This window comes from Botrytis cinerea, chromosome 11, assembly GCF_000143535.2.
Source record: "Botrytis cinerea B05.10 chromosome 11, complete sequence".
Lineage (NCBI taxonomy): Eukaryota > Fungi > Ascomycota > Leotiomycetes > Helotiales > Sclerotiniaceae > Botrytis > Botrytis cinerea.
Window position 1 is genome coordinate 1,675,435 of NC_037320.1, and position 26,629 is coordinate 1,702,063.

Genomic DNA, 26,629 nt, shown 5'->3' on the forward strand with positions numbered 1-26,629 from the left:
ACGGACTTCCGCGGCATCCACGGTCGAAGTGGATCACTATCCAACTTTATGTAGACGGAGCCCAGTATTTGATCCTCCACGGTATCCTCTTGTCCGCGGTAGCCCGACGGACAGCAAGCGTGCACTCTCGTTTTTGATGTCTCTTTTGGTGTTAAAGGGGCATGGCTGGTGGTTTTGCCGGCCGTTCACAATTTCCGTTGTGGATCGATCATTACTATGAGACGATTTGGTTGGAAATATAAAGTGCGAAGCTTTTCCTCCGATGTTTACTTCTCATGTTTGCAGTAACAAGTTGCTCTCAGGGTTGTCAAGTAGGAACAGCATGGCTCAATATCAGAATACCAATCAAGGGAGAGAAAGGGAGTATGCAGCGCCCGCCATGAAACGTTTACTCACTGGCTAATTGTATCATAGGACCTCACGTCTAGTCAGTAAGGACGTGGGGACGCACGAGCGTCAACGAGGAAATCATCTCCGAGAAAATGATTCATCGCCGTCATCATCCAGCACCATAAAAGATGCAACAATTGATAATGGCTCGGCGCATTACGAGTTCGGTGGTCCCTGGGGCACGGGTGCAATGACAGTAGGCTTCCCACTACTGATGTACTACATGTGGATTGGCGCTACATTTTATGGCGGCTCGCTTCCGCTCCCCTCCGCAGAGCAGTCCCTGACCGACTTTATCACCTCCCTCGCTCAACTGGTCTACAAAGAAGCATTCCCGTCACTCTACGCCTGTAAGATATATTGGATATTCATCCTCTTCCAAGCCGTGTGCTACGTATTCCTTCCTGGAGTGTGGAGTTATGGCAAGCCGCTACATCACCTTGGTGGCAAGAAGTTACGATACTATTGCAGCGGTTTGTGGTCCCTCTGGGTATCCATCATCGTCGCGGGAGCGCTGCATTACAGTGGAATTTTCAAGCTCTACGAACTCTTAGACGAGTTTGGGCCGCTGATGTCCGTTGCAATCATCTCTGGTTTTGAAATTGCGATCTTTGCGTATGTCTTCGCGATTGTACGAGGAGTTCAGCATAGGATGAGCGGCAATTTCATTTATGATTTTTTCATGGGCGCTGAACTCAACCCGCGCATCGGAATTCTGGACCTCAAGATGTTCTTCATGATACGACTGCCGTGGAACATCCTGCTTGCACTTGCTTGTGCCACGGCCGCCAGGCAGTATGAGCTTTATGGTTATGTTAGCGCGGAGGTGTGGTTCCTAATCCTGGCGCATTTTCTGTATACCAATGCGTGCGCAAAAGGGGAGGAGTGCACAACGACTACATGGTGAGTAATCCTCGAGCTAGCCACATTGTCGATATACAATAGATAAGTTCTAGAAACCTACTAACAAGTTGATAATAGGGATATATACTACGAGAAATGGGGCTTTATGCTAATCTTCTGGAACATCGCAGGTGTGCCTCTCAGCTACTGTCATGCTATTCTCTACTGTGCCAATCATCTTTCTACCCTAACCGAATGGGTCTACCCGTCTCTTCGGACGCCCTCACTTGCCTTTCTCTTCATATCTTACCTTTTTACGTACTGGGTCTGGGACACGATTGGCAGCCAGAAGAACAACTTTCGTGCCCAGGAGCACGGAACCCTCACAGGCCGCAACGCATTTCCGCAGCTGCCCTGGAATACAATCAAAAATCCGAAAGTGATCAAGACGGCAACGGGTGACAGTATTCTCATCGACGGCTGGTATCGATATGGTCGTAAAATCCACTACACTTGTGACATCTACTTTGCAATTGCGTGGGCGGTGGTAGCCGGCTTCGAGAGTCCTTTCCCCTGGTTCTATCCGGTGTTCTTTACCTGTATGATTCTTCACCGTGCTCATAGAGATATCCAACGTTGTAGGGCAAAGTACGGACGTAGCTGGGAAGAATATGAAAAGGCGGTCCCTTATATTTTCATTCCGGTAAGTTTCATTCATCACATCTAGAGGATTAAACTAAAAAGTTTGCAGTACATCTTTTGAGGTTGGTGCTGCGAAGTGTAGGAGTTGATATTGTGAGAATAAAAAACACCATGGTCAGAGATGAGATACTATTCGGAGGAAATTGAGCAAACAAGGGATAGAAGATGAAGATAAAGGGATCCTGCAATTATCAAGGGAAGCTTGTTAAGCATGCATACACTCAAAATTGTATAGATGGCGGGTAATTCAGTCAGGTCATTAAGTTCAAACTCTTGAAAAACTTATTCAGGTCACCATGCTAGTCTTATGGAGGGCGTTCGTTGAGAGAGTAGTTTCTTCCTTATATGTAAGTTTTGGGGGGCCGCATTACTGAAATATTCAAATTGGTTTCTCATTTTCTTCGCTCCATGGGTGCTTTCCAACTGACAACGACTTTCCATGGGCATGATTTGGGTAGAAATATGGTATTATATTTGCTAGAAGAACTTCGCTACGTTATCGCTTGTTGTATCGGATCTTCAATGCATGAACTGAAATAAATCGCATTAAGGTGCAACTTATGCGATGCCAATAGATAGCGACAACCTTGGCTTCCAAGAATTAATTGAATAATATAACTCTACCAGGGTATCCAAGTGATCATCACTGTCATGCAGCGCTTCTGAAATATCGATGCCGATAGAGTGATGTTTGAATTGCTTGCCATGATAAAATTTTAACTTTCCTGTCTTGTTCGAGTGACCACTGTTCATGTTTTAATTGCTTATTCGGAAGTTATGTTGGAGAGTTTGATCTCTGCCCTTGATGACGAGCCTTGCTATTGCCTTTGACAACAGGCTAGAAAGACCCATTTACGATTGGAATGAGGGCAAGTGCTTCTTTGATGGAAGGCAAAGAGGATAAAAGGGTCTGGTAATACATAAGTGCCGTAAAGTGTATTAGAATACGGGTAAAAAAATTGGTTGAAGTTGGAAACTGATAAGAAAGGAGACTGGCGATAGAAGTAATGTAAAAGCGAAAATATACGATAGAGATTGAACGACTGAAGTATTAATTAGCCAGGCCAATCCCGAAATTGTCAGTGATAAAGAAAACCCAGACTCAAGCTACGCCTTGAAACCTTCATCACTCAATTCCCGCCAATACTCCTCTCTCAGAGCAAACACCAAATTCGGACCATCATGATCCACAACCGCAAGATCAAATAATTGATACTTATCTATCCTACCTCTTCCGTTCATATTACCTGACTGTCCTTCACCGAGCTTGCCAGCTTCCCCTGATGCTTTTCCAAAATCAAAATACCATAGAGTCTTCGCGATTACGAGACTGGTCTCATGGTAAGCCATTACTTTGCCGAGATAGTTGGTGTCTCCTAGGGCAAATGAGGCAAATGCTACCCGAATGGAGGCGAGGTTTTGCTCTTCTTTGAGGTGCTGTTGACATGGTGGAGAATTAGTTGACAAATACAGAAGGGTGGTATCATGAGGGGGGTGAAAGTAACAAAGATGCAAAAGAGAAAAATAAAGGATGGGATTGGAATAAGAATTGATATCAAAGAATCGACTCGACTTACCCAGAACTTCCTTCCTCAGATGTCAACCATCTCTCCTGTCGAAATACAAATGGGTCTGAGAAATATTCTTCATTATGCATCACACAATCAGGATTGACTCCAGCTATTGTACCAGGCGGTATTACATGTACATCCACCACAAAAGGTTCTGTGTGATCCAAATAAGGTTCGCGCCAAAATGTGGCTAGAAATGGTGGTGACATCCGTAATGTTTCGTCAATACAGGCTCGAAGGTATTTGCATGAGGAGAGTTGGGCTCCGCTTTTAATGTTAAGGCCGGAGAAGGTGTCGCGGATCTCGGTGGCGAGAAGGATGTAGACTGTAGGGTAGCGGGAGAGATAGAAGAAAATGGCGCTGAGAGCTGCGGAGAGGGTTGTACCGCCTGGGAGTGTATATTTAGTTTTAATTATTTTTATCATGGTTGGTTTGGGTTTGAACAGACGCTCTAGTGAGCATAGGAGGAGTCATTGCAAAAGCCAATTTTGAGAAAATTCCATAGGTTTAAGAAAAGGAACTCAAAAAATGCAGAAAACTGACAGAACTTACCCGCAGGAATAAAAAATACAGCTTCAGCCCATAATTCGCTACGCCCAAGACTCTTTACACCTTAATTGACTTCCCCTCCTTCAATAGAATAGAAATCATGCTTTGCGTCCTGAGTAAGAGCCACGCGTTTTTGTATTATACTTTGTATTGACTTTGAAAACGCCACGCCATTTTTCTGATTGAGTAGTCTGAGAAGTGGCCATATATTTGAGACTATTGGCCAAGTCACTGTGTGGTAGATGGTTCGTTGGTTTCTTGAAGCTGAAAAGGACAGTTGTCGGGGGCTGGACTACCTCGTAAAGCACTCGAGGTGTTGAATACCAGACGATTGGGAGCTTGCCTATACACGGAGCCTGTCTGATCATAGTCAGGGTGATGATTCGCATGCACTGCGCAAGCCGATATTGATAGTGTCAACTCAAGTATTGTCCCGGCGCAGTCTCGTCAAGTATATTGACATGGGGTGGGAGCTGTTACGATATTTAGTCTTTGAGGAGAGTTTACGAAAATCTGATAGCATTCTGGCCAGTCTAGGAAGTGGCTGGCCAATATTCGGTAAGTCTCGCTTAACCCGAGAGCTCATTTTCTTGTCTAGGCGAACTTTAGACAATTTTAAGTTTGCTGACACAATGTCCCACCCCATTCAGATGAGCTTCGCAGTGAAAAAAAAAAATGTCAACCGCCCGGAAGTTAGCTAGCCACTGCGTACCGTGCTACAGATTGCCATAGTCGACCTCCTTTCTAATTTCGGTGGGGCACCCACTGCTGTAATTGGACATTCGAGCGGAGAAATTGCCGCTGCGTACACTACCGGCTCCATATCTCACAAATATGGATGCAAAGTGGCATATTTTCACGGAAACGTAATCAGAAAGCTTCGAGCTATGACTGAAATTCCAGGCGCCATGACTTCAGCCAATATTCCTGAGCCTGAAGTTCCTGTATACCTGGCAAAACTATATTTAGGATTTTGGAAAGACACAGGCTGTATGATCAAGACGGACCGAGACGAGGATCCTGTTCCTGTAGGTCTCTCCTTCTGGAGCCATAACCAAAATGCCCATTCACTAATAATCAAATAGAAATTCTTGATCCTCAAAAATGACTAGAATGTGGATGCTAATGCACCTCACGTCGTTGCTGGTAGATTTGGCGGTATTGGGCGCGCAACACTTCAATGGATGGCAAATAGAGGGGCTAAGAATCTCATAATTCCCTCAACTTCGGGGACTTCATCCCAGGCAGGCAAGCATATAGTCATAGAACTAACAAGAAGAGTCGTTCGCGCAATAGCAAAAATATGTAATGTTGCATCAGACACAGATTTAATAGCATTGCTACATGACTGTGCCGTCAGCATACCACCTATCAAAGGATGCATACACGCGGCTATGGTCCTTCAGGTATACACTTCTCCTCCTATTCTTTTCAGGGGTGTTCAGCACCTCCAAACCCCATCTTCAGATTCCCCGAATCTGTCTTTTCAGCCGTTGCTGGTTATGAGACACGAGCTTGCACGAAAATAGGACTCGGTATATGAAAACACGACACATGCACAATAGACAAAAACCGTACGGTCAAAGGTCAATACAAGCTGGAATCTTCTCAAATTATTGCCTAAAGATATGAATTGTTTCATCTTTCTCTCGCCCATCGCAGGTATCAACGGATCTCCCGAACAAAGTAATTACGCAGCGGGCTGTACCTTTCAAGACGTTTTAGCAAGATCCCGGTCCGCTGCTGGATATCGAGGCTCCGTTGCAATAAACCTAGGCTGGATGCGTACCATCGGTATCATTGCTGAGACAAAAGAACCTCAACGTAGCCATCAAAATGTCGGTGATATGTCCCAAGTTGAAGCCGATTTCTTTGTTCTGCTCGAGCATTATTGTAACCCGTTGCTCCCCCTCTCAGCACCCCAGGATAGCCAAGTTCTGATTGGTGTGGTCACGCAAGCCCACGTCCATGCTCGGGACGATGCGCCAATCGATGCTTTAAAACGACCTTTCTTTGCTAGCTTCAACGCTCCTCAGCTTTATGATGTGAAACAGCACGAGTCTACCGTCGCAACTCAGGAAGACCGGGTTGTCCTTTTCTGGCAAGCGGTGCCCCCCCAAGACCGCAGCATAGTGGCTGTGTCGGTCCTTAAAGCAAGGCTGGCGCGGGCATTGGACGCCTCAGTGGATGATGTAGATTCTCATCGCAATTTATTGGACTATGGGTACAGACTCGTTGGTTGGTATGAAGCTGCGTAATTTGATTCGGAAAGACCTCGGGGTCTCTGTCGCTATTTTTGACCTGCTTGGTGGTGCCGACACTGCGACAATAGGGGATTTGATCGCGAAGAAATTAACAGACCAAATTGAGGTTGAGTTGAGTAATATCGTACGGGAAACACAATAGGAAGATGCATCTCGTAATCGTGTTGGTTTATCCACGATGTAATAGATACTCAAGGGACAGTCACATAGCAGGAGAGGCAAACAAATAATAAAAAAGGTATTTTGCATTTTGGGTATCTAGTAATATTTCTTTCCTCATTCCAAATTGAGCTCCAGCTTTAAATTACCATTATGTCTATGCAGGTTAGCTTCAAGTCCCAACCTTCGTTGATATACGATTGGAAATGAGTAACATGAGTACTATCTCAGTTCTCCAAGGTGAAATATGTGTTTCGTCAAAGGTTGACTCGGAAAGAACACAGCGAATATTTGGGTTCATCAGAGCAAAATGTGTGAGGATAGAAAGTGGAGAAGTGGCTTACATTTTGTGAAAAACCTGTTGACGTGGTCATGAAGTGTGCCTATGTACGAGACGAAATTGTCAGCAATTGTCGCAAGTACTCGAGCAAAATTTTGATAGTGTCAAAAATGCAAGGAACCATAAGCAAATGTCAGGCTAGAGAATCGTTAGCATTAGTTCTTCATCGAATGTGAGTTTGAAACATACCTCATTAAATCAGATTTTTATAGTGCGTTCAGTAGCGGACATAGTCCACTTCAAACAGTGTGAATAAGTTTCATCATTTCAATGCAATGGTCCTGTGTGACAGCAGAAGAAAGAGTTGTAGTATTTACCTAAAGAAAGGTTAGCATCGATGTACTTGGTCAAACGGCGTATCGAAATGATCCAAGAGCAATTGAGCATTAGATCAGCTGACGAGTTCTCAACAAGCACTTCCTAACTGTCCACCTCCCACAAGGTTTGTACGCCTCGCTTTAATAGGAGATAGGAGCAGGAGTGCGCAGTCTGTCCGCCCGTTCGTTCAAAGTTCGTCATGTAATGCGAGGGAATTGATAATGGGGAAGTATATGTACCTATTACCATGCAAGGTTAGCTTTGGCACAGAAGATGTTTCAATAATATGTAATGAGTAGACGATGGGTCAGACAAGGCTGAAACTTAAATGCAAAGATTCGACAGTATAATTCGGATTGAGGAATGCCTTTCCAATGTGTTTTCATCATCACCCCCAACAGTGCGCAGAGAATAAGGAATAGAAATGTATGTACGAACCTTTTGAATTAAAATTTTGTTGTGGCTTGTAGAATGTAATAGAAAATGAAGCTGCCTGGGACGAAACGTTAGCTATGTGCTTGACTGTCTCGTGTTCAAATTGATGATGTAAATCAAGATTGCTCAGATTAAAATACAAATCTCCATTGCGGTGTAAGAGTTGGATTGTTCAATATGTGTTTGTGTTCATCATTGAGGCAATTGAAGCAAGCAGGGAGAAGAAATTGCTTACCAAGTAAAGAAAATTAAATCATAGTGAAAAAAGAAAACCGTTCAATACAAAGAAAATGAATTATGGCTATTATTGTTGTTGTTGAAGATGTTGGTTGGTTGTAAAGACAAGAAAGAGCAGAGGAGGAAAACTTTTAAAGCTCAAGGTCAAAAATTATTTTCGCGCTAACAACTAGCGCAGCTATGACGCTAAGGCCAGAAGAGAATTAGTCGCTAAGCCACTCCAGGCATGTGATGTGGCTGAGCAGTGGCGATAACATCCCCCGATAAGATCCGTCCTGACGTCGAGGTACGAAACCATTTACAACAATCAAAGAGTCTTGATAACTTCATAAATCAGTATTCATCATGGCGTCGTCTGGAGGCATCTGGGCGCCTGTAGCCGTGAGGATGCTAAAGTAAGTCATTCCTACAATCATTAAACTCTATGAGAAACTCCAATGTCCTCATTGCAACCATTCAAGACAGTATTCTAACATATTTCATAGGAACGTAGTTCAACGAACTACTAAACTCATCAAATTACGCATCAAAGATGTTACGAACAAACCTGTCACTGCAGAACTTCAACCAATTTTTGTGAGAAGTACACCTCGTCATCCTATCCATCCGGCGGCCCTCCTCCGTCAAAACAAGGGACGATGGTATACTACCCAAAGTGCTGTCAATGCTGCTGTCCGTCATTTTATGAGCACCAGTAGACAAGCCATTAAACATGATCGTGCTTCGTTCCCAAAATCAAACACCGCAGCCGCTGTGTCCCGTCTCACAAGCCGAGCTCCATTTGCCTCAACTCTACGACCAAACTTGAGTGGTGGAGCACTCCCTAGAACAGCAGGAGGCTATAGCTTAGGAGGTGGAAGAGCAGGTGCTCGATACTTCTCCCATACGCCTGCTGCTCCGGCACAAGTGGTTAACAATGTTTCACAAGCTGTCCGAGCATTCTTCCTCTCTGGCCAAAAGGCTCAATTCGATGGTATGACTCCCATGGGCGAGAAGCGCTACAGAGCTGTCTCTTCTCTCCAAGAGGAAACCACTCGCAAGATCCAATCCGTCTCCAAATTCACCCCAGGCTCTTACATTGATTTCGCTGTCAACCCCACTGTCACCGCTCTCTCTCCTCTCGCCGGAGCACTCCCATTCGGTGCCCCAAAGATGTCTCAAGCCGCCCCATCTCTCAACACTTCCGGTTTCCTCGATATTCTGTCTGTCGACTTCTCACGCGCTCTCAAAGACCTCGCAGTAACAATGAACGATCTCAAGAAATTGTCTTCTCTCGGCGATCTCCCCATAACCCTCGAGAACAATCACATCCTACGTATCCGATTCCCGGGCTGCGATGCGGAATCTGTGGAGCGTCTTTGTGATGAAGTCGGCGTGCAGCGAGGAATCGTACATCAAGATGCTGGATTTGACGCCGCTGTAGGAACGCAAATGGCTCTCCAATTCCCTTTCGCTCCTACTGCCGTATCAGAATCGCCCTCGCCTCTGTTATCTCCCTGTCTACAAACTACCTTGTCCTCTCCTGATCAAGACGAATATGATGATATTCTTGAAAAATTTTCGGAAAATCCTTGGGTTGAAGGTTACGAAACGATGGATGAAGATATCAGTGAAAGTGGCTCTGCGTATTTTACAAAGGTCAGCGAACATCTATCTGAATCAGATGAATATGAGGGTCTGGAGGGAATATATAAGTTCCTTGAAGAGTGTGATGCAAGAAGGCCATAGATTTGGATGTTTACTTCTTCACTGATAGCATGCATGCCGCCTTTTCTTTTGTCAATTTGAATCATGGATATTTGTGGATAGTTTTGGGAGCGTGAGTTGAGCCAATTTGAATGATTACATACACTCACTCTCCTAGCATGGGATTTGGGGTTGGTCTCTTTATTGTTTTTTCCTACTATGTACTACCATTCAGTAAATGCCAGAATTTAAAATACCAATTTGAAATCAAGATTTTCACGCAATGTTCATGAGTACCTTTTTTTTTAATGAAAATGTGCGAACAGCTAGTATCATGCATTGGTAACAATAAAAGTAAGCTAAATATCAACGCGATGGAGTGCAACCAAGGGTATATCTTCATGTATGCAAAACCAACTTTGACCCAATACTCCTGCATCAATTTACCAATCCGCTCTCGTGTACCCATTTCAACCATCATTTTACTTCCTACCACATTGTTGTTTCAATTTTATCTAACCCCCTATCCCGTAGTCTCTCCGTCCCGTCTCTCCGCCCATGATTGTAGTTCTCAACCTCCAACCAATTCTCAAATGGTGTGCGTTATACAATAACAGATTCTTCGCTCAATGGAACACTCTCGATAGAAAGTGTCAATTGCTCACCACTGACCCAGAATGCAGCTGCCTCGATGATGTGACATACAACTTGAAGCTCATCTTTGTTCCTCGGTGCATAAATCAACATGAATTGCTCAGGTACAACTCTTGGCGAGAACCATGCAGACAGAGATATTGGAAGGCGGGATAATAAATTGGCAACAGTTTGAGGTGCAGAAGCGCCAGCCATTGGATGTCTTTCACCCCAACCCTTTTCCAGAACAATCTTGGCATCATTCGGATGAAGATTCATATGGTAACTATTGTCGCTATGGTGCACATGGCAGATTTCCCCATTGCAAGTAGTATTGATAGGATCTAGCGAGAAGAGCGCAAGACCTTTCTTCTCGAAACAGGATACCGCCGTCTTGAGTTTGTCTGAGTGTCGGTGTGCGAGATTATGGAGGCTAGTGCGGAGAAGTTCATACATGGCTCGAGAACCATACTGGCTTATTTGTCTCTGGGGAGCAATACCGGCAACTTTGGGCCGTGGGCCACTGCGGATAGGAAGATGTTGACGGGCGCGTTGTAGGTAACCGGATGCAGGATTTATGTCATCGGAGACTTTTGGTGGGTTGTATGGATCAGAAAGAGCAAATATACGAAGATATGTGATTTTGACATATCCAAGCAGAGTGGAGGGAGTTCCTCCTGGACCCAAAGATATGAAATTATGATAGTCGTTATACACGATCCATGGTATTGGTGCCAAGGCGATAATAGTGGAGGTTAGGGATGGCTGGAAAAGGTTGATGCAGATGATGATACCTAGGATGGTGAGGACGAGACCTGGTCCAGTAAGAGTGATTTGAATGATGTCTTGTTGCTTAAGACCCATTGGTACTTCTAGGGTGATGTCGTTTGTAGGGTGACGTTCTTGGGTCGCCACAGCAGTGGCTGTTGCGGAGGCACTCATGGTCTGATGAAGGTTAGTAGATACACAGTAACTATGAGGGAAGGACTGACCGCCGAATGAGTTCTAAGTATTTAATGTTATAGGGGTTCAATGGCAGTAGCTGCAATTCGAGAACGTTTGATCTAACAATCACGTGTGGAACAGCAGAAGTAAATATGGTGTTACTGAAGCAGGGAATTTGCGAGGAAGTATCTGAAGAGTTCCAAATCGAATGTGAGGATGGAGGCAGTATTTTGTGCACACCACAAATAAAAACTCAACGATGTACACGTCTTTAGTGAATATCGATGGGAGATTCAGAGACAAGGAGCTCAGAGACGTTTCCTCTTAAAGATACGAAGAGAATTGTGACAGGGCTCAACGGAGTCAGTCTGCTGATGAAGAGAATGTGGTTGCTTGAGTTTCTGAAGGATTGTTGAAGATGAAATGAACTCTACTACTTGGAGACGTTAGAGTGAAGATATGGGTTTGATTTATAGTTCAGAGTGTTCTGTTTGTTAATTGCAAGGTCTTTTAAGTAGCCGGTCAATCAGCGTCAAACTCGCATTAACATTGCATAGGTCTCCTAGACTCCGCCCGGGTCTGGTGAGTATATCGTGGGTTCTGAATGCTAAAGCCTTATTTGGGAGTTAATAATAGCAATAAATCAACTGGATTGGGGGTCAAAGAAAACAACAGATGGATTGTGTGAAAGAATAAGAAGAAGTTTATTAAAGTTTTGCCATTGAAAGAGTATAAATAATGGCTTCCCACTAAGGAGAGTTTGATTTAAAATTTGAAAGGGTAGCTACATAATTATTGAAAGGTGCAGGTGCAGCGGGATGTGTAAAGTAGTGGCTTCCAAGAAGAGCTGACGTTGAGAATTGACTTTGGGCCCACATTGTCTAGAAGGACCCCTCAAGCAGATTGGCTTGGATGCGTCGGTCGTCGGTCGTCGGTCGTCGGTCAACTGTCAACTGATGTCTCTTGATCGGTTGTATGGAGTAATTATTGATACCTGACTACCTAGCACTTCTGTGGAATTGCCATTGCCACGAAGTCATAATAAAGATGGGATCACTCAACATACAGTTGTGTGTTATTGCTGCAATCGAGAGACGGAAACCCCACAAACAGCAATTCAGATGAAGTCAGAGAGAAGTGTTGTTTCCGCATCAAAAAGAATATTGGTATTGACCGTCATGCTTGTCACGAGCGGTGGAGCTTGTGACACAGACTGGATTTCATTGGAGCACCAAGATCATCGTATCAGTTGACGTGGAACGGAGCTTTTCCTTACTTTATGCACTCGCTGAATGGTTGCTTCTGCTTCTGCTTGTGCGCATTGAGAAACATTTGCCACAGCTTACCTTGCGGGCTTCTCTGGAAGAAATCGCTGAATCGTATAATGTTAGAACTAGGCCGTTGGTTTCATGCTTCCCTTCGGCTTTTGCATTCTGAGTCTTGTTAAATTGGCGTTTCCTGACCCAGATGTACCCCGGATCTTTGTGGCTCTTAGTTTCTTGGGATATATATTGTATACAACTTCCGTAGCTCCGTTTTGGTTAATCAGCTGAGCAAATCCCCAAGATATAAACTCGCTTATGCACGGCTTGCATGAGTCGGTGTTGGCTCGTCAGGAACCATGAAGGTTTGGAGTTTGTATGGCCAGTGTGAAGTAACGGCATCACCCTCCCGGTGGTACTGGTTTTTGAAAGTGGTCAGGGTCCAGATCCTGGGTGCTAGAAGTATGTCCGCTTCCTATTATCTCCCGCGGAAAGACGTCGGTACAGTACATGCGTTGATATGATGGGGAACTTGGGACCGGATCAATGGCTAAGTGTCAAGTGGTTTGTTCGTGGGAAGAACTAGGCTCTCAGCCCACGAACAAAGAATCCTTATACATGAAGATAATCGGTGAGATATTACCGGTAGTGAGGTTGGCTCAATAGGGGTAGCGAGGAGGACCTCACATGCACTTTCCCCTCTTGATGTCGTGTCGGCTTATGTGGGCATGCGACTTTTGAGAAAGAAAAAAGGCTCTCCATGCCATCTCTCCGCTCCAGCTTCAATCTTGCCACCAGATGCCGCAAGTCTGTATGTTGGCTGTGGCATTTCTCAAGATATCACAGCGCAATCTATGGGTTACATGAAATTGTCCGTTGCACAACATTCAGGCCCTTGGGTATCCAACATACAGAAGCATATATTCTTCTCACAAACGGACACGTCAGAGGAATTGCTCGCTTCACATTCGACAAAGGTAGTTGATCGTACGAGCTTGTCGGCATACTTACTTCTAGATGCTATCACTTTCTCGCAGCTATTTGGAGCACGGCATAGAAAGACGGCCGAGACAGGCTCGGTATTAGGAAGAACGCTCCCGAGACTAACAAATTACTATCGGGCTCCATTCCCTTATTTTTGACCGCAAAAGCAGCGAATTTGTCGGCCTCCAATACTACACCAAGAACACGCATTGTCCAATGATAGCCCGTTAAGACTCCAAAATTCCAGACCTTGGGGCCGAATACCAATCACGATGAAGGCCAAAAGTTTGATTGATCAACCCCAATGTTTACACATAATAACTCATCACCATCATCTGGTGAGGCCGACTGTTTCATTCATTGCTGAACCAAAAAAAGGAATCATTGACAGCATAGAAAACATTGTGATCTTCGCTACCTTTAATTATCCAGAAACTGGTCTTATATTACTCGAGTAGAGCCGTCCTGGGTTTTTTATAGAAAGACTCTCTGTCTGTTACCTAAGGCATGCCGATTCGTGCAAGGCTGAGGTAATCATCACTGACACTTTCTAAATTTGGCCAAGCCTCCATGTACGAGTAAGGATAATCGGGGTTGCCGCGCGCAACGAACTTTTGGAAAGTTTTGATACCGTTGTCTTGGCTATCTTCGACGGATAATCCTCCCAGTCCTTGGCCCGGAATACAATCATAATAATAATAACAATAACAAGAGGTATTGCTGCCTGCATGGATTTGGGTGGGACCTCGAACTAATGCTGCATTTGCACTGTACCAATTCGAAGCTCATAATCTCACACACAAAAACAACCAACGCAATACACTGTACATAATACAACTTCGACTACAACTCACCCCTCAAAGCCAACTAAACCACACTCCTACCTCTCATCTATTCTACATTGTATATTCTCCAATTCCTGAACATTGCATCTCATCCTGTCATAATCAAAACCTCGGCCACAATCGTCGCATGAGCTAATCCATCTTCGATGCGTGAGTGAATGTCTTTTCCCCAGCTTCCCAGCTTAGAATGTCACTAATCAATTGTCCTGCTCGATAGCCACCCTATAGACGCCATCTTTGACTTCGCGACAACGGATCGGACACGTTCTGTTGATTCTTCCTTCAATTGTACACATTGGCCACATTGGCCCGAGCCATCATGGTGGACTTTAATTCATTAAACCCTCTCAAGGCTACCAAACGACACACGCAATATTCAGGTGTATCTGCCCAAGAGGAGCCGCCTCAAGAGTATGATAGTGAGAAGTATGGGCACCATGAAGATTCCGACGACGAAGATTCGGACTATTCCTCCTATCCATCATCACCCTCCTCTTCGCGAGAGACATCAAATTCATACCATTCCAATGCTCCGATACTACGAAAAAGAGCGAATACAGCCACCCAGCGACCAGCCCCCCGAAGACTACCTCCCAAAGTTATGAGGTATCTATGTTTAGCCATGATATCGACAATAGTTATATTTATGTTGAGTTTGATTCGGATGAGCCATCTATCAACACAAAAGGTTCAAGATGGCCATGTATTAGTAGCGCCGCCTCCACTCTGGGAATCGTTTCCATTTTTATCGCGATATTATGGTGGAATAAGAACGTTGGTGCCACTTTCTGAAAACAAACCAGAGTATCCTCGTGAAGAGGATGAGTTGCCTCTGCAAAATCAGACCTCGACCGAGAAAATGGTTACACCTGTGCGCAGTCTTCCAGCCAGTAAACCATTCCAGCCATATACCAATATTACATCCGGGGTTTTCAGTGACGATTACGCGCCTGTCCAGGAGTGTTTTCTCAATCGCGAGAATACTGTGCGTGCGCCAAGACTACAATATTACGAAGGCCGACCAAGCGGATTCCCGGATCATATTATGGGCTCCTACGAAGTTCTCGGGTTACCAGAAGATATTTGCTTCGAACGATATGGCAGATTAGGACCTTATGGTTATGGATATGGCATGCGATATGGGGGTACTGGAACAGGCCAACATGGAGAGATGGAGGGGTCTGATGCCGTCTGGGCAGACAACTCAAACGCTGAGAAGATGGACTCTGGGCAGGTCGACTACCGAAAGGTTGACTGGGCCGATGCCCAGAGGAGATGCCACCAAAGAAATGCGGCACGCTTCCAACCAATTGAACCTGTCATTAAAAAGCCCACTACCTTTTCAACCATTACTGAGCAACAAGATGGCCATTTGATCACTAGGGATGGATTAGTCGATCCCGTCCTCAATACCACTTCCAGTGCAGTCGATACCACCTCCAAAGTAGCTGCAACACCACCCAAAAAGTACGTTCCACGAACTGCGTTTGTCATTCGACTCTGGGACGAATATCAGTGGCGCGAAGAGGACATCATGGCGTTGAGAGCATTGATATCCGAGATTTCTATTGGTTCGGGTGGCCAATACGATGTTCATCTCTTGGTTCAAGTCAAGGATCCTGCTGTACACCCTGTCTTCGCCGACGAAGAAACATATCAACAGCATTTGAAGGATTGTTTACCAGCAGAATTCGTCGGAATTGCTACGTTCTGGGGTGAAACTCAAATGCTTATGCTTTACCAAGGCTTGTTTGACACTTTCGCTCGAGGCCTACCAGTTCATGGATCTTACCGGGGACTTCAGATGGCAATGCAATGGTTTGCTCACAACCATCAAGAGTATGATTTCTTTTGGGAATGGGAGGTTGACATTCGATACACCGGACATTGGTATGACTTTTTATCAAAAATCGATTCCTGGACCAAGGAGCAACCCCGGAAAGGACTGTGGGAGCGTAATAGCAGATTTTATGTCCCGGAAGTTCATGGTACATGGGAAGATTTCAAACAAATGGTCCGTGTACAAACTGAGATTGGAACTGAAAGCCCGAACAATATGTGGGCTGGTATAAACGGCCAAAAAGGTCAAAAGAGCGGACCAGTACGCAAAGGCGAGAAGCCAATCTGGGGACCTGAAAGACCTTCAAACATGGATGATTGGTTTGAAACTGAGAACGATCCAGTTCCTCCAACTAGCTATGACAAAGATAAGTACACTTGGGGTGTGGGTGAGGATGCTGACCTTATTGTTTTCAATCCGCTTTTTGATCCGGACGGAACTACCTGGCTTCTTGCAGAGGACGTCACAGGATACAACCTCACTGGAGGGTTGCCACCTCGCCGGGCGACTATTATTGCAGCATCTAGGATGTCTCGCAAACTCCTCAACACTATGCATCGTGAAACTACATTTATGAAGCATCATGCTTTTACGGAAATGTGGGCTCCAACGGCAGCGTTGCACCACGGTTATAAAGCAGTCTCTGTCCCTCATCCACTGTTTGTCGATCGTGAATGGCCAACTGAATACCTTGCAAGCATTATGAACGGCGGGAGGAATGGTGCAACTGGTGGAGCAAGAACATCTGTGTTTGGTGACCGTGAACATAACCTCCGAGGAATGACTTGGTTCTACAACACTGGATTCGCACCCAACTTGTGGCGAAGGTGGCTTGGCTTTAAAGTTGACAATGAGGGAGGTGAAGAATTTGAAAAGACTGTTAATGAGGGCAGAAATGGGCAACATGTCAATGACATGAGAGGCGGAGAAGGCCGAATGTGCTTACCGCCTATGTTATTACACCCCGTGAAAGGTGTAGAAATACCAGTGGAAGGACTGCCTCGTCTAAATGAGGAAGAGTTGCCAGAAAGCGACCCGACGGCTTGATTTGAACATATTGTCACACATAGGAGTACAAAACCTTAATCTTGCTTTATGGTGTTCCCTTGAAAAACTCTCGAATACGTTTTTGATTCTATTCTTTCATCCTTCTTTTCTGCGATTGCTTGCTTGGGATAAAGGCATTGCTGGTATGCGTGGCGTTTGAGCGGCATGAGTATGGTATATGAACGAAAACGATTTGCATCTTTTTTTTTCAAGACGATAGACGCTAGGATTTGATGTTCCTCTGGGAGGAATATAGGTCGAAGCGATGGATGGTTGTCAAATCAGGATACGGATTGGTAATTGGACGATGAGAAATGTAGTGCTTTGAACCAGAGTAGAGGATGGTATAGATAGATAGGTACCTTATAGCTCATGGTGATGAATAGATAGAATGAGGGGACCCACAAACAAAACTTCATAGAGTAGAATACCTAAATTCACATGAATTACAGCTTGACTCTTTCCATCCAACCCGATCCTCGTAATGAAAACAATTGCTTGACACCCGCAAAGAGCGCTATGATTTATTCCATTACCTCCTAGTCGCACAGTCTCGGATCGGAAATTCCCTTCCTTGCACATCTATCCATCACAACCCACTCGCTACCTGAAAATTACCCACAACCCACCACCCCCTCTTTTCGCTTATCCTCAAACTCTGCAAAGAATTTTCCTAACCCACACTCGCGGTAATATATGTGTAAATTGCAAAATGCATTTCAACAATTACAACAGTAGCCTGCCCGGCTAGCTCAATCGGTAGAGCGTGTGACTCTTATTCATCGAGAGATGTACTGGTCAATCACAAGGTTGGGGGTTCGACCCCCCCGTTGGGCTCAATTCCCATCATTGAATTTTTTTGATTTTTTTTTCTTTTGGAGGGCGGGGGGGGGGGAGGAGGGGGAGTGGGTTTTATATGGATGGTATGTGTTTCTTTGCACTTTCGCTTTTGCTTTTGCTTTGGGGAGCGTGGTGGGTAGGTAGGTGAACAGGTGGGTGTGTATTATGTATTATTAACAGGATGAGCTAACTATCTATCTATATATATATATGGATTAGGACTTGAGTAGTAGGTAGTAGAGTATCAGTTTCTGGTTCAAAAGTTAACGATCGTGAACCGATTTTCTTCTATGCCATATAAATTATTCACATGATGCTCATTAAATACTAGCAAGCGAGTATCTAGCATGCCTTTGGACTGAAGATTGACGAGCAGATGCCACTTCCTGTATGTATGTGCTCTGGTTTTCCTGATTTGTGATGTGCGGTTAGTTTATGGAGAAACTGCGAGTACTCGATGGATCTTGCTTGATATTGATTTAAGGAGTGGGAGTAGTGAAGGCTTTAGGAACGGAATATCAATCTTTTGGGAGCAATAACCCTATTTAAGAAATGGAATTCAGTTTGGGGTATCGAGATTGTGCATCGGGCTTAGGGGACTGGTAAGTCTGGTTGAAGGTGCTCGCTACGCTGTACATAGACAACACATCAATCAAATATCACCCTGCGTAGTTCTGTTCTATTTGTATCCTGTGCCATCTTTTCGAATTTACAAAGTATATATTATTCCCTTACTTTTAAAAATGGTTATCATCAGTACTTGTGAAGGTCTTCGCATGTTTGTGTGTAAACATATGCAGTTTTCGTGTATTCATATCCTTGTTTTCCCTTTGATTCTCATTTCATCCATTTCTCATATGCGAGGACCTCCTCTCCAGATGATCAACATCTTAAATTCCAGCCATTCATCCCTAAGGTACTGTAGATTTGGAAGCATCCCCCTCTCCAGAAGAAACGCCATAGCGATATCTGTTAATTAAAAAGTATTATTACTCCAACACCCAGCGATTAAGCTGCACCAGCTCCATGGTCAATTTTCTTGCCTTTTACACTCCTCCATTCAACAAAAGATGCACAGATCGTCGCAATAGCACCGACCGCAATTGCCAAAATAAATGCTTGATCAAGAGCTTTACAATATGCCACTAACACGCCCACCAAGTCAGCAGGACTAATGACGTCGCGAAGATGTGTTGCGCCAGCAGCGTAGATGACGGCGGGATTAACTTCAGGAGCGTATTGAGGTACATATTTGACGAGTCCATTACTGAAAACATTCTGCGCAATAGAAATAGAGATGGCTCCGCCGAGGGAATTGAAGAAAATGGCGATGGCATTTCCACTAGGCATATCTTTTGCGTTGAGAACGACTTGAACGGCGATGAATGGTATTTGTACTCCCATACCTGCACCGATTCCGCAGACCAATTGGTAGCCTACCCATTTTCCAACACTAGAGCCTACTTGAAGCGTGTATATGAGTCCGGCGCCGACTGTGAAGACTGCACCGGCAAAAATCATGAAAGGTTTATAGAAGCCAAGGACAGTGATACCAGCGCCGGCGAAAATAGACGAGACGATAACGGAACCAAGGTATGGAATCGTACGAATACCGGAAGCTTCTGCAGTGGTACCCTTGACAGCTTGGAAGTAGAAGGGAAGGTAATAGATATGTGTGTAAAGGCCCATTGACATGAAACATGAGAATAGGCAGGCACTAAGAACAGTTCGCTGGCTGAATATTCTGGGAGGAATGGTAGCTCGTTCACCGCGACGAAATTGCTGGACAATGAAAACAATGATCAAAAGACCAAACCCGAGCAAACAGCCCCAGACTTTCGAATTGCTCCAAGGGTATTTTGACCCACCCCATTGTAAAGCCAACAATAAACTGATGATTGCCCCCATGAGGAAAGCAGCACCAACAAGATCGATTTCCAGAATTCTTTGCTTAACGGTCATGCCGGATATTTTTCTTGGGGGAGGTTTGAAGAACAATGCAACGGCGCCAATGGCAATTGCGCCAACTAGAAATTCGAGGTCAGTTATGATTTAGCACAAGTCATTTTTGATTGTAGTTGAGGAATCCCATCGTATTAGAAAGTAAAGAGAACCAGGGGTCCAAGTAGTCCGGCTGCAGTCGAGAACTAAAAAGCTTTCAATTTATCAATTCAAGCGAAGGAATAAAATGAATTTGCAATATTGAGTTCGCTCTCAATACTGTACTGGTCCGAAAAACTGAGAGCAGATTCAGAATGCCAGCCCGACTACTAGAAACCTGGAGAACAATTGTCGCGGTGTTGTGGGATAGGGAACCAGAAGTACAACACTGAAGTTCTGAATTCAAATGGCCGAAAATACTTACATGGAAGATTTATCCAAAAACACCTGTACAAATTGATTAGTCAGTAATTGGCTACTAAAGAAAAAGGCTTCAAGGGGACTGTGAATAGTAAAGATGGTACATGACAGCATGGAGGAAGCAAAAGCCGAAGCTAGAAACTGAAGACTGGAATCAAAGGGTGCGAAAACAAGGAACTGATCATGCTTACCATCGCCATGAAGCTTTGTCAGTCAAAGCACCACCAAGAAGGGGACCAACTACACTAGAAATGCCAAACATCGATGATAACATAGCAATATACAATGGTCTCTTAATCAAAGGCACAGAGAACCCAACCTAGAAAGAGTTAGTTGAGGTTTACCTCTCACGAAAAAGATGATAATAGACTCCAAACAAAAGTAAATATAGCTTACTATCGTCATGCCGCCAGAAAATAGTGCTGAAGCTCCGGCGCCGGCAACCGCTCTCCCTACAATAAGCATGACTGAGTTTCTTGCAGCAGCACAGATAATAGACCCAATTTCGAAGAGGACAAGAGCGAAGAGATAAGTCCATTTAACATCAAAGTAGGTGTATATACGTCCAAATGATGGTTGAAGGGCGGTTGTTGTAAGTAAGTAGGAGGATCCATACCATCCAACATCGTCCAGGGAGTTGAAAACTGAGGTTATTTTGGGAATAGCAGTGGCGATGACTAGAGATGGTTAGTATGATACTTAAGCCATCGTTTTAGCGAAGCAAGTGAGTAGACAATTTATGCTGATAAAACCGAGGGAAAATAGAGCAGAAATTCCTTTAGAGGAAACAACTGAGTATCGAACAATGTTGATATCAGAGTATCAATGTCCGTCCCACGTCAAGACGACCATATCGAATTTAAAAACTCACTAGTATTATCCAGCGCCACAGTAAACGTCGCCATGCAGAGACCAAAAGTCAAGAGTGCCAGTGGCACACCAGATATATAATGGTTCTCGTCATCTTCTTCTCCGTTTGATTCTTCTGTTGCTTCTATAACTCCTCCTTTCTCCCCATCGTGCTCTATGGGTGCGCCGATTCCTGCAGGCGCATTTTCATGAAAGTCTTTCTCTGGGTCTAGAGGTTCATGCGGATGTTGTTTAAAAGATGTAGCAGCTGCGTCTGCCTTTTCACTGTCTTCATATACCACGCCCACACCACCAATAGTAGGTGCTACCTCAGGTAAAGGTGATGTTGCTTTATGCTCGCCATGTTCATTGAAATGGTTGGTAGTTTCCAGTGTTGCGCCAGCGGGTTGAGCGGGTTGTTCCGTCTGCTTGTCCGGCATGATTGGGGATGTGGACCCTAAACCTCGTGTTTACCCCAGAAATCGCTTGTTGCTTGGAATTCTATTCGACAGTCGATTTTGTTATGGATCTTGTCAAGATGCTTGATTTGACATTTGATATTAGGTTGGTTTCCAAAAGCTTCTAGAAAAGGTACGAACGCGATGTAAAAATGATCGTGATGAAGCGGAGGGCTGGTGACAGTTTATCAAGTATCGAATCTTAGGAACGAGATATGAGAATACGGCGAGAAGATTCACCAAAGTGTAAGGGAAATATATATCTTCCGCTTAATTTGATAACCTACACTCCCCATGTCAATGGATCCAATTCCTGTCCAGGATTCCTCATCGGCTCATTAACTTCCCGGAGAAAAGAAGTCGTTTGGGTTAAGAGTTGACAGGGTCGGTTATAAACAGCCAATGATATACATGTTTCGAATGAATCTCAGGCTATTCTCGACCACTGCTGCACTGTAAGGAATGCACACACACAGTCTGGCCATTCGATCGGACCATGGGCGATGGCTCTGCTACTTCAGCTCAAGAGGGGGCACCCTCCGTGGCAACTCCAAAAGGAGCAAGCCCTCCTTACCTGCAACATATCTTTCGTCAAAGATTTCTTCTGGAATACAGATTCGAATGCATGGCATGGTGGCCGAACATCGATTTGAGACAATGTTGTGCTTCGTGTTTTTGTACAATGGAAACTATCGGCACTGAGACTGAAACTATACACACAGACGCTGCCGAAGTATTACCCAGCTGCTTGGCGTCGCGTTGTAAGACAAAATCATGGGAAAGGGTTGCGGCGGGGGTGAGTAGAATTTACGAGTACGAATCCGAATACGTTCTAGGTCGATATCTGCACGAACGATACCAGGGACAAATAGCTTTACAATTTAGCCGGCAAGGCTTTGATTTGGGATGAACATTAGTTTATTATATTCCATGAGACTCAGCAATGGATCACCTGATACTATGGGTGGTTTCGATGTGTGATATCCTGTGTAAAAGAGTTTCCATTTCCTGCCCTATGAGATTGTCTCGATATGAAGAAGGGTTGAATGTCAGTAAAGGGGCATGCTACCCACTACCTCATAATAACGCGCAAGAGATATAGAAAGCTTCAGTCGGAATTTCGAATCGAATACTGTTAATACATAGTTGTCCCAATTTCCCAAAATCACGCTCCATTGATTGCAGAAGGTACGCCGAACTGGTTGAACGAAACATGCTTGGTGCGCACTCTTAAACAACGCGTTTGACCTACGCAAGTCAATCAGCTACCGGCTCAAAACACCGTAGCGTTCGGTACTGTGGCTCTTTACCTCGAAGAATCGTTTCAACCACCAAACTTGGAAGATACCTTCGCCAACCAAGACAGCCATCTGGAAGATACTCCACCACTTGACCCTGCCGTTCGTGCTCTCTGCTGTGTTACGATGGGTTCTCTCGCGCAAAACAATGTATGACTGTTCGTCCTTCACTTGAGCAAGGAGGTCAGACAATTGTCGAACTATATCTATTGTAAGCTTCAAATGTTTGGAAAGTAAAGTATGTCCAGCTACCTTCTGCCTCTAGGGGGTCCGATGGAGCTTCTGCCTCGGGCACATAGACAATGCCGTGGACATTGAAAGATACATCCTTGCTAGATGCCGACCAATGCTCGTTGCTGAAGCAGTATAGGTATTTGCCGTCATGGTTGGCAGTAAAGGAGTGATCTCCATTAGATACAGCTCTTTCGTGTGCCTCATATCCGTTGGCGGGGTTTTGGATCTGCATTTCAAATCCAGTTAGTCCCAGAGCCTTGCCAGAAGTACGCCAATGTGTGCCAATGTGTGCCAGCCTTACTCACCCAAAAGTCGATATCCAAATTGCCAGCACTGCCAAACTCCCTATCTCCAACCTGGAACGTAACCGTCATTTTGTCATCTTTGTGGAGTTGTTCGTGAAAGCACTCTCGGCCATGGGCTGCGAGTTGGATGTTGTGGGCAACAGCAGCTCCAAAGAGACTGCCAATTGTCAAAAGGGCTGCGGGAGTGGAGAATCGCATGTTGGCTGCGTGATTAAACAAGGTGGTTTGTGGAAGTTGGGAGAAGGCTCGTGGTGCAGACAGTGAGATGCGTAAACAGTGCGATGAGCGAGTCTCGAGTAACTGCGTGAAGGGGGAGAGAAAGAGAGCGTGGTGCGAACAATTCACCAGGTCTTGTTGTGCGAAGAAGTAACGTAGTGTAATGTGATTGATTGACTGATGGATTGATTGCTCCGTATTGTCTTCGCCCTCATTCGCAAGTATATTGTCAATTGGTATCAATCTCGCCGGCTCCCTTTTCGCAGACAACCCAAAGCCAATTATTGCCAGATCGTTCACTCGATAAAAAGCACCGCGGCCTTAAAAATCTGGAGCCACAAACGTATTTGGGACTCTGATAGGCTAGAGCAATCACTTTAGCGTCAAATTTCCGAAAGAACAGAGAACCACCGCCCGCGCTGTCCTTCTAAAGTTCTCAGTCTCACTCACACCTTCCCAAGCACATCCACCCCATCTTTTTGTTCAATCCAAAAACCATCTCGCTAATAACTTCAATTCCATCTCCACCTGGCCATCCTATTGATCTCGATAATCAAAGGGAAATTTGTAAGTACGGCGTCATTCTATCCCATTTATATCCTCATCTATCCAGAACGCCTTCTTGGTAGCCCCTTGAAAGTGTGGCAAGTCTTCTCCAACGGCGGCGCAGGGCGTGCCCATTCACCGATACAATCCAGTCTCCAAAAGAACTTCCCTCCAGAAAGATGGCAGAAACGCAGGTGTCCTTTGTCCAGAACGGCAGCCTATTCTATATTCGATCAAGGATCTCACACCGACAAGTGGCTCCACCAAGAAACTGTCCTTTTAATTCATGGTCATATAAACAAGTTGCATCTATCGCGCAGTCGCTAATTTCTGTGCCTCCCGATTAGAATCATTTTCCAAGCAAAACACCAAGTTCATATCCACCCTCACACACAATTGTTAAGCCGCAATCATGGGTTTGACATTCTCGAAGTTATTTGACCGTCTCTGGGGAAAGAAGGAGATGAGAATCTTGATGGTCGGTTTGGATGCTGCTGGTAAAACTACAATTCTGTATAAGCTTAAGCTTGGTGAAATCGTCACAACTATCCCAACCATCGGTACGTATCCCTTCATCCATTCCCTTATCATCAGCAAACCGAGAGACCATCGTTAACTTTTATCTTACAGGTTTCAACGTCGAGACTGTCGAGTACAAGAATATTCAATTTACCGTGTGGGATGTTGGTGGACAAGATAAGATCAGACCTCTATGGAGACATTACTTTCAAAACACCCAGGGTATCATTTTCGTTGTAGACAGCAACGATCGTGATCGTGTGGTCGAGGCTCGTGAGGAATTGCAGAGAATGTTGAACGAGGATGAGCTTAGAGATGCCATCCTTTTGGTCTTTGCCAACAAACAAGATTTGCCAGTCAGTATATTGAGGTTCGACATTTGGAAACGATGACTAATCTAAGTTGTAGAATGCCATGAACGCCGCAGAAATCACAGATAAGTTGGGTCTCCACAGCTTGAGACAACGCGCCTGGGTATGTATATTAGCTAGCTGCAATGGAACCATCGCTAATATCTTTTTAGTACATTCAATCTACTTGCGCTACATCCGGAGATGGTCTTTACGAGGGATTGGAATGGCTCGCAACGACTCTCCGCAAGACTGGCCACAACTAAGTACAACATCGATCCTCAACCTTTATACCACGATTGTGTTTGCAAGATACTACAAAACCAATCGAAACGTTCATATCTCCACCGCTCCTCCAAATTGGTCATTGGTGCATCTCTCAAACTTATTCTTGTGTCTTCAGCGGTCCACATCAATGAGAGGCGCAAGGGTGGTAAATGTATGATGATTTAAGCTCTTACGTCTTCTTATGGCTAGGAATCTCGTTTCAGCTATGATTCCATGGGGCTTCCTCTTTGTCTTTTTTTGCGTGCGTTTTTCTGGTGTCATCCATCTTCTACGTTCTGTTTCTTGCCATCTCTTGTGTGCAGCATGGTATACAAAAAGCAGAAGTTAGATGGAAGATCAAGGTAGTCTAGTCCGGAATTGATCTCACATTAGAAAATAATTTTTGATAATATTTGATGTTACAAATGCCATTTGCATATAGTTTAGTAAACCTAATCGTGGACGCTTTTGATATGTGAAAGTATTTCAACATGAAGTGAGGCGAGTGTAGTTCTGAGTCAGTCAAGTTGAAGATTATGTTTGAGAATTTTTCTTGGAAACCGCGAATTGCGTGGTTGATATCTGAGGGTCGAATGGCATTCAGAGGTTGTTCAAACGGCAAAAGGGCCCAAGCAAGTTTCCTGGTAGTAGCATGGCATGTTGGACGCCACAGTTCATCGGATGAAGTGGGGGCTGAAAGCATGACTCGGGTAAATAAGGATTTCGGAATCGTAACATCCACACGTTACAATGCGGTCTTGGGAAAAGTTTCGAGTGGTACTTGATTTTTTGGTGTTGGCCCTATTTGGTTCTTTGGGGAGATCAAACGGGCGGGGTTTGGATGGTTGGTGTTTAGGCTGGTTGGTAGGTAGTAGGTAGATACTGAAGATATCTGTTTCTGAGCGAGCGAGCGAGCAGGTGAGTCAGCGAGTCATTTTGTGATATTGAGTTGAGGGCTGGAAGTGATGTTGGAAGCGGACTTTGTCTGTATGTTTGAATTGTCATTCTTATCTGTCGTCGTCATTGTCGTTATAGGTGTATCGATATGAGAACCCAGAAGGGAGAATCGCGGATACGCGAATATACAATGCCAAACCCGTTATTATCTTGTGATGATAGTCGTGCTAACTCGATTATTTCTGCGGCCTGTGTGTAGGAGGTAGATAGGTAGGTAGGTAGGTAGGTAGGTCGTCAGATCTGGTTACGGGTGTTGTTGTTTCTCGTGCCCGTGTGAGTATGTAGATGTGAGGTTCTTCGGCAACTTACTTGCTTGATACTTTTCTTGTGCGGCGATTCGATTCGATGGATTTACTTGGAGGGCGGTATTTGGAGTTTT

At 44.7% G+C, this 26,629-nt stretch overlaps 9 protein-coding genes across 10 annotated transcripts; 5 read left to right on the forward strand and 4 right to left on the reverse strand.

Moving 5' to 3' along the window:
* Positions 1 to 147: 147 nt before the first annotated feature.
* BCIN_11g04530 (hypothetical protein) lies at positions 148 to 2,457 on the forward strand. The gene is made up of 4 exons (XM_024696024.1): positions 148 to 363; positions 415 to 1,293; positions 1,372 to 1,936; positions 1,985 to 2,457. Exons 1-4 carry the CDS (start codon positions 263 to 265, stop codon positions 1,994 to 1,996), a joined length of 1,557 nt encoding a protein of 518 aa, XP_024551826.1. The 5' UTR covers positions 148 to 262; the 3' UTR covers positions 1,997 to 2,457.
* Positions 2,458 to 3,332: 875 nt separating this feature from the next.
* Positions 3,333 to 4,878, reverse strand: BCIN_11g04540 (hypothetical protein; the record flags this gene model as incomplete). The annotated part of the gene is made up of 6 exons (XM_024698314.1): positions 3,333 to 3,372; positions 3,513 to 3,894; positions 4,059 to 4,118; positions 4,183 to 4,286; positions 4,352 to 4,398; positions 4,768 to 4,878. The coding sequence occupies 6 exons, from the start codon at positions 4,876 to 4,878 to the stop codon at positions 3,333 to 3,335; spliced, it is 744 nt and encodes a 247-aa protein (XP_024551827.1).
* Positions 4,879 to 5,640: 762 nt separating this feature from the next.
* On the forward strand, positions 5,641 to 6,495 carry BCIN_11g04550 (hypothetical protein). The gene has a single exon (XM_001558420.2). It carries the CDS (start codon positions 5,684 to 5,686, stop codon positions 6,311 to 6,313), a length of 630 nt encoding a protein of 209 aa, XP_001558470.1. The 5' UTR covers positions 5,641 to 5,683; the 3' UTR covers positions 6,314 to 6,495.
* Positions 6,496 to 8,098: 1,603 nt separating this feature from the next.
* Positions 8,099 to 9,777, forward strand: BCIN_11g04570 (hypothetical protein). The gene is made up of 2 exons (XM_001558419.2): positions 8,099 to 8,203; positions 8,294 to 9,777. The coding sequence occupies exons 1-2, from the start codon at positions 8,154 to 8,156 to the stop codon at positions 9,534 to 9,536; spliced, it is 1,293 nt and encodes a 430-aa protein (XP_001558469.1). The 5' UTR covers positions 8,099 to 8,153; the 3' UTR covers positions 9,537 to 9,777.
* A 43-nt stretch (positions 9,778 to 9,820) lies between these two features.
* On the reverse strand, positions 9,821 to 12,200 carry BCIN_11g04580 (hypothetical protein). Its single transcript, XM_024696025.1, has 2 exons — positions 11,120 to 12,200; positions 9,821 to 11,072 (listed from the first exon to the last, which is right to left on the reverse strand). The coding sequence occupies exon 2, from the start codon at positions 11,067 to 11,069 to the stop codon at positions 10,098 to 10,100; it is 972 nt and encodes a 323-aa protein (XP_024551828.1). The 5' UTR covers positions 11,070 to 11,072; positions 11,120 to 12,200; the 3' UTR covers positions 9,821 to 10,097.
* Positions 12,201 to 13,968: 1,768 nt separating this feature from the next.
* BCIN_11g04590 (hypothetical protein) lies at positions 13,969 to 17,501 on the forward strand. Its single transcript, XM_001558415.2, has one exon. The coding sequence runs from the start codon at positions 14,483 to 14,485 to the stop codon at positions 17,048 to 17,050; it is 2,568 nt and encodes an 855-aa protein (XP_001558465.2). The 5' UTR covers positions 13,969 to 14,482; the 3' UTR covers positions 17,051 to 17,501.
* A 1,080-nt stretch (positions 17,502 to 18,581) lies between these two features.
* Positions 18,582 to 22,054, reverse strand: Bcmfs1. The gene is made up of 5 exons (XM_024696026.1): positions 21,123 to 22,054; positions 20,648 to 20,928; positions 20,443 to 20,570; positions 20,256 to 20,278; positions 18,582 to 19,917 (listed from the first exon to the last, which is right to left on the reverse strand). Exons 1-5 carry the CDS (start codon positions 21,538 to 21,540, stop codon positions 18,899 to 18,901), a joined length of 1,869 nt encoding a protein of 622 aa, XP_024551829.1. The 5' UTR covers positions 21,541 to 22,054; the 3' UTR covers positions 18,582 to 18,898.
* A 401-nt stretch (positions 22,055 to 22,455) lies between these two features.
* On the reverse strand, positions 22,456 to 23,913 carry Bcemp24. 2 transcript variants are annotated; one of them, XM_001558413.2, is made up of 4 exons: positions 23,396 to 23,913; positions 23,109 to 23,316; positions 22,869 to 23,056; positions 22,456 to 22,806 (listed from the first exon to the last, which is right to left on the reverse strand). In XM_001558413.2, exons 1-4 carry the CDS (start codon positions 23,591 to 23,593, stop codon positions 22,789 to 22,791), a joined length of 612 nt encoding a protein of 203 aa, XP_001558463.1. In that variant the 5' UTR covers positions 23,594 to 23,913; the 3' UTR covers positions 22,456 to 22,788. The 2 variants fall into 2 exon arrangements, with proteins under 2 accessions (XP_001558463.1, XP_024551830.1); XM_024696027.1 differs by having other exon boundaries at positions 22,456 to 23,056.
* A 95-nt stretch (positions 23,914 to 24,008) lies between these two features.
* BCIN_11g04620 (hypothetical protein) lies at positions 24,009 to 25,782 on the forward strand. The gene is made up of 4 exons (XM_001558412.2): positions 24,009 to 24,717; positions 24,788 to 25,032; positions 25,085 to 25,150; positions 25,200 to 25,782. Exons 1-4 carry the CDS (start codon positions 24,570 to 24,572, stop codon positions 25,290 to 25,292), a joined length of 552 nt encoding a protein of 183 aa, XP_001558462.1. The 5' UTR covers positions 24,009 to 24,569; the 3' UTR covers positions 25,293 to 25,782.
* The last annotated feature ends 847 nt before the right edge of the window (positions 25,783 to 26,629 follow it).

Coding starts and splice junctions, on each gene's coding strand:
- Bcemp24 (XM_024696027.1), bottom strand. CDS start 23,593: ATGCGATTCTCCACTCCCGCAGCCCTTTTGACAATTGGCAGTCTCTTT. Junction 23,317..23,395: donor ATTTGGATATCGACTTTTGG/GTGAGTAAGGCT, acceptor TTTGAAATGCAG/ATCCAAAACCCCGCCAACGG. Junction 23,057..23,108: donor GGACCCCCTAGAGGCAGAAG/GTAGCTGGACAT, acceptor CAATAGATATAG/TTCGACAATTGTCTGACCTC.
- BCIN_11g04570 (XM_001558419.2), top strand. CDS start 8,154: ATGGCGTCGTCTGGAGGCATCTGGGCGCCTGTAGCCGTGAGGATGCTA. Junction 8,204..8,293: donor GTAGCCGTGAGGATGCTAAA/GTAAGTCATTCC, acceptor CATATTTCATAG/GAACGTAGTTCAACGAACTA.
- BCIN_11g04550 (XM_001558420.2), top strand. CDS start 5,684: ATGAATTGTTTCATCTTTCTCTCGCCCATCGCAGGTATCAACGGATCT.
- BCIN_11g04580 (XM_024696025.1), bottom strand. CDS start 11,069: ATGAGTGCCTCCGCAACAGCCACTGCTGTGGCGACCCAAGAACGTCAC.
- BCIN_11g04590 (XM_001558415.2), top strand. CDS start 14,483: ATGGTGGACTTTAATTCATTAAACCCTCTCAAGGCTACCAAACGACAC.
- Bcmfs1 (XM_024696026.1), bottom strand. CDS start 21,540: ATGCCGGACAAGCAGACGGAACAACCCGCTCAACCCGCTGGCGCAACA. Junction 20,929..21,122: donor TGTGGCGCTGGATAATACTA/GTGAGTTTTTAA, acceptor AACCATCTCTAG/TCATCGCCACTGCTATTCCC. Junction 20,571..20,647: donor TTTCTGGCGGCATGACGATA/GTAAGCTATATT, acceptor AACTCTTTCTAG/GTTGGGTTCTCTGTGCCTTT.
- BCIN_11g04530 (XM_024696024.1), top strand. CDS start 263: ATGTTTACTTCTCATGTTTGCAGTAACAAGTTGCTCTCAGGGTTGTCA. Junction 364..414: donor AATCAAGGGAGAGAAAGGGA/GTATGCAGCGCC, acceptor ATTGTATCATAG/GACCTCACGTCTAGTCAGTA. Junction 1,294..1,371: donor GAGTGCACAACGACTACATG/GTGAGTAATCCT, acceptor AGTTGATAATAG/GGATATATACTACGAGAAAT.
- BCIN_11g04620 (XM_001558412.2), top strand. CDS start 24,570: ATGGGTTTGACATTCTCGAAGTTATTTGACCGTCTCTGGGGAAAGAAG. Junction 24,718..24,787: donor CACAACTATCCCAACCATCG/GTACGTATCCCT, acceptor TTTATCTTACAG/GTTTCAACGTCGAGACTGTC. Junction 25,033..25,084: donor CCAACAAACAAGATTTGCCA/GTCAGTATATTG, acceptor TCTAAGTTGTAG/AATGCCATGAACGCCGCAGA.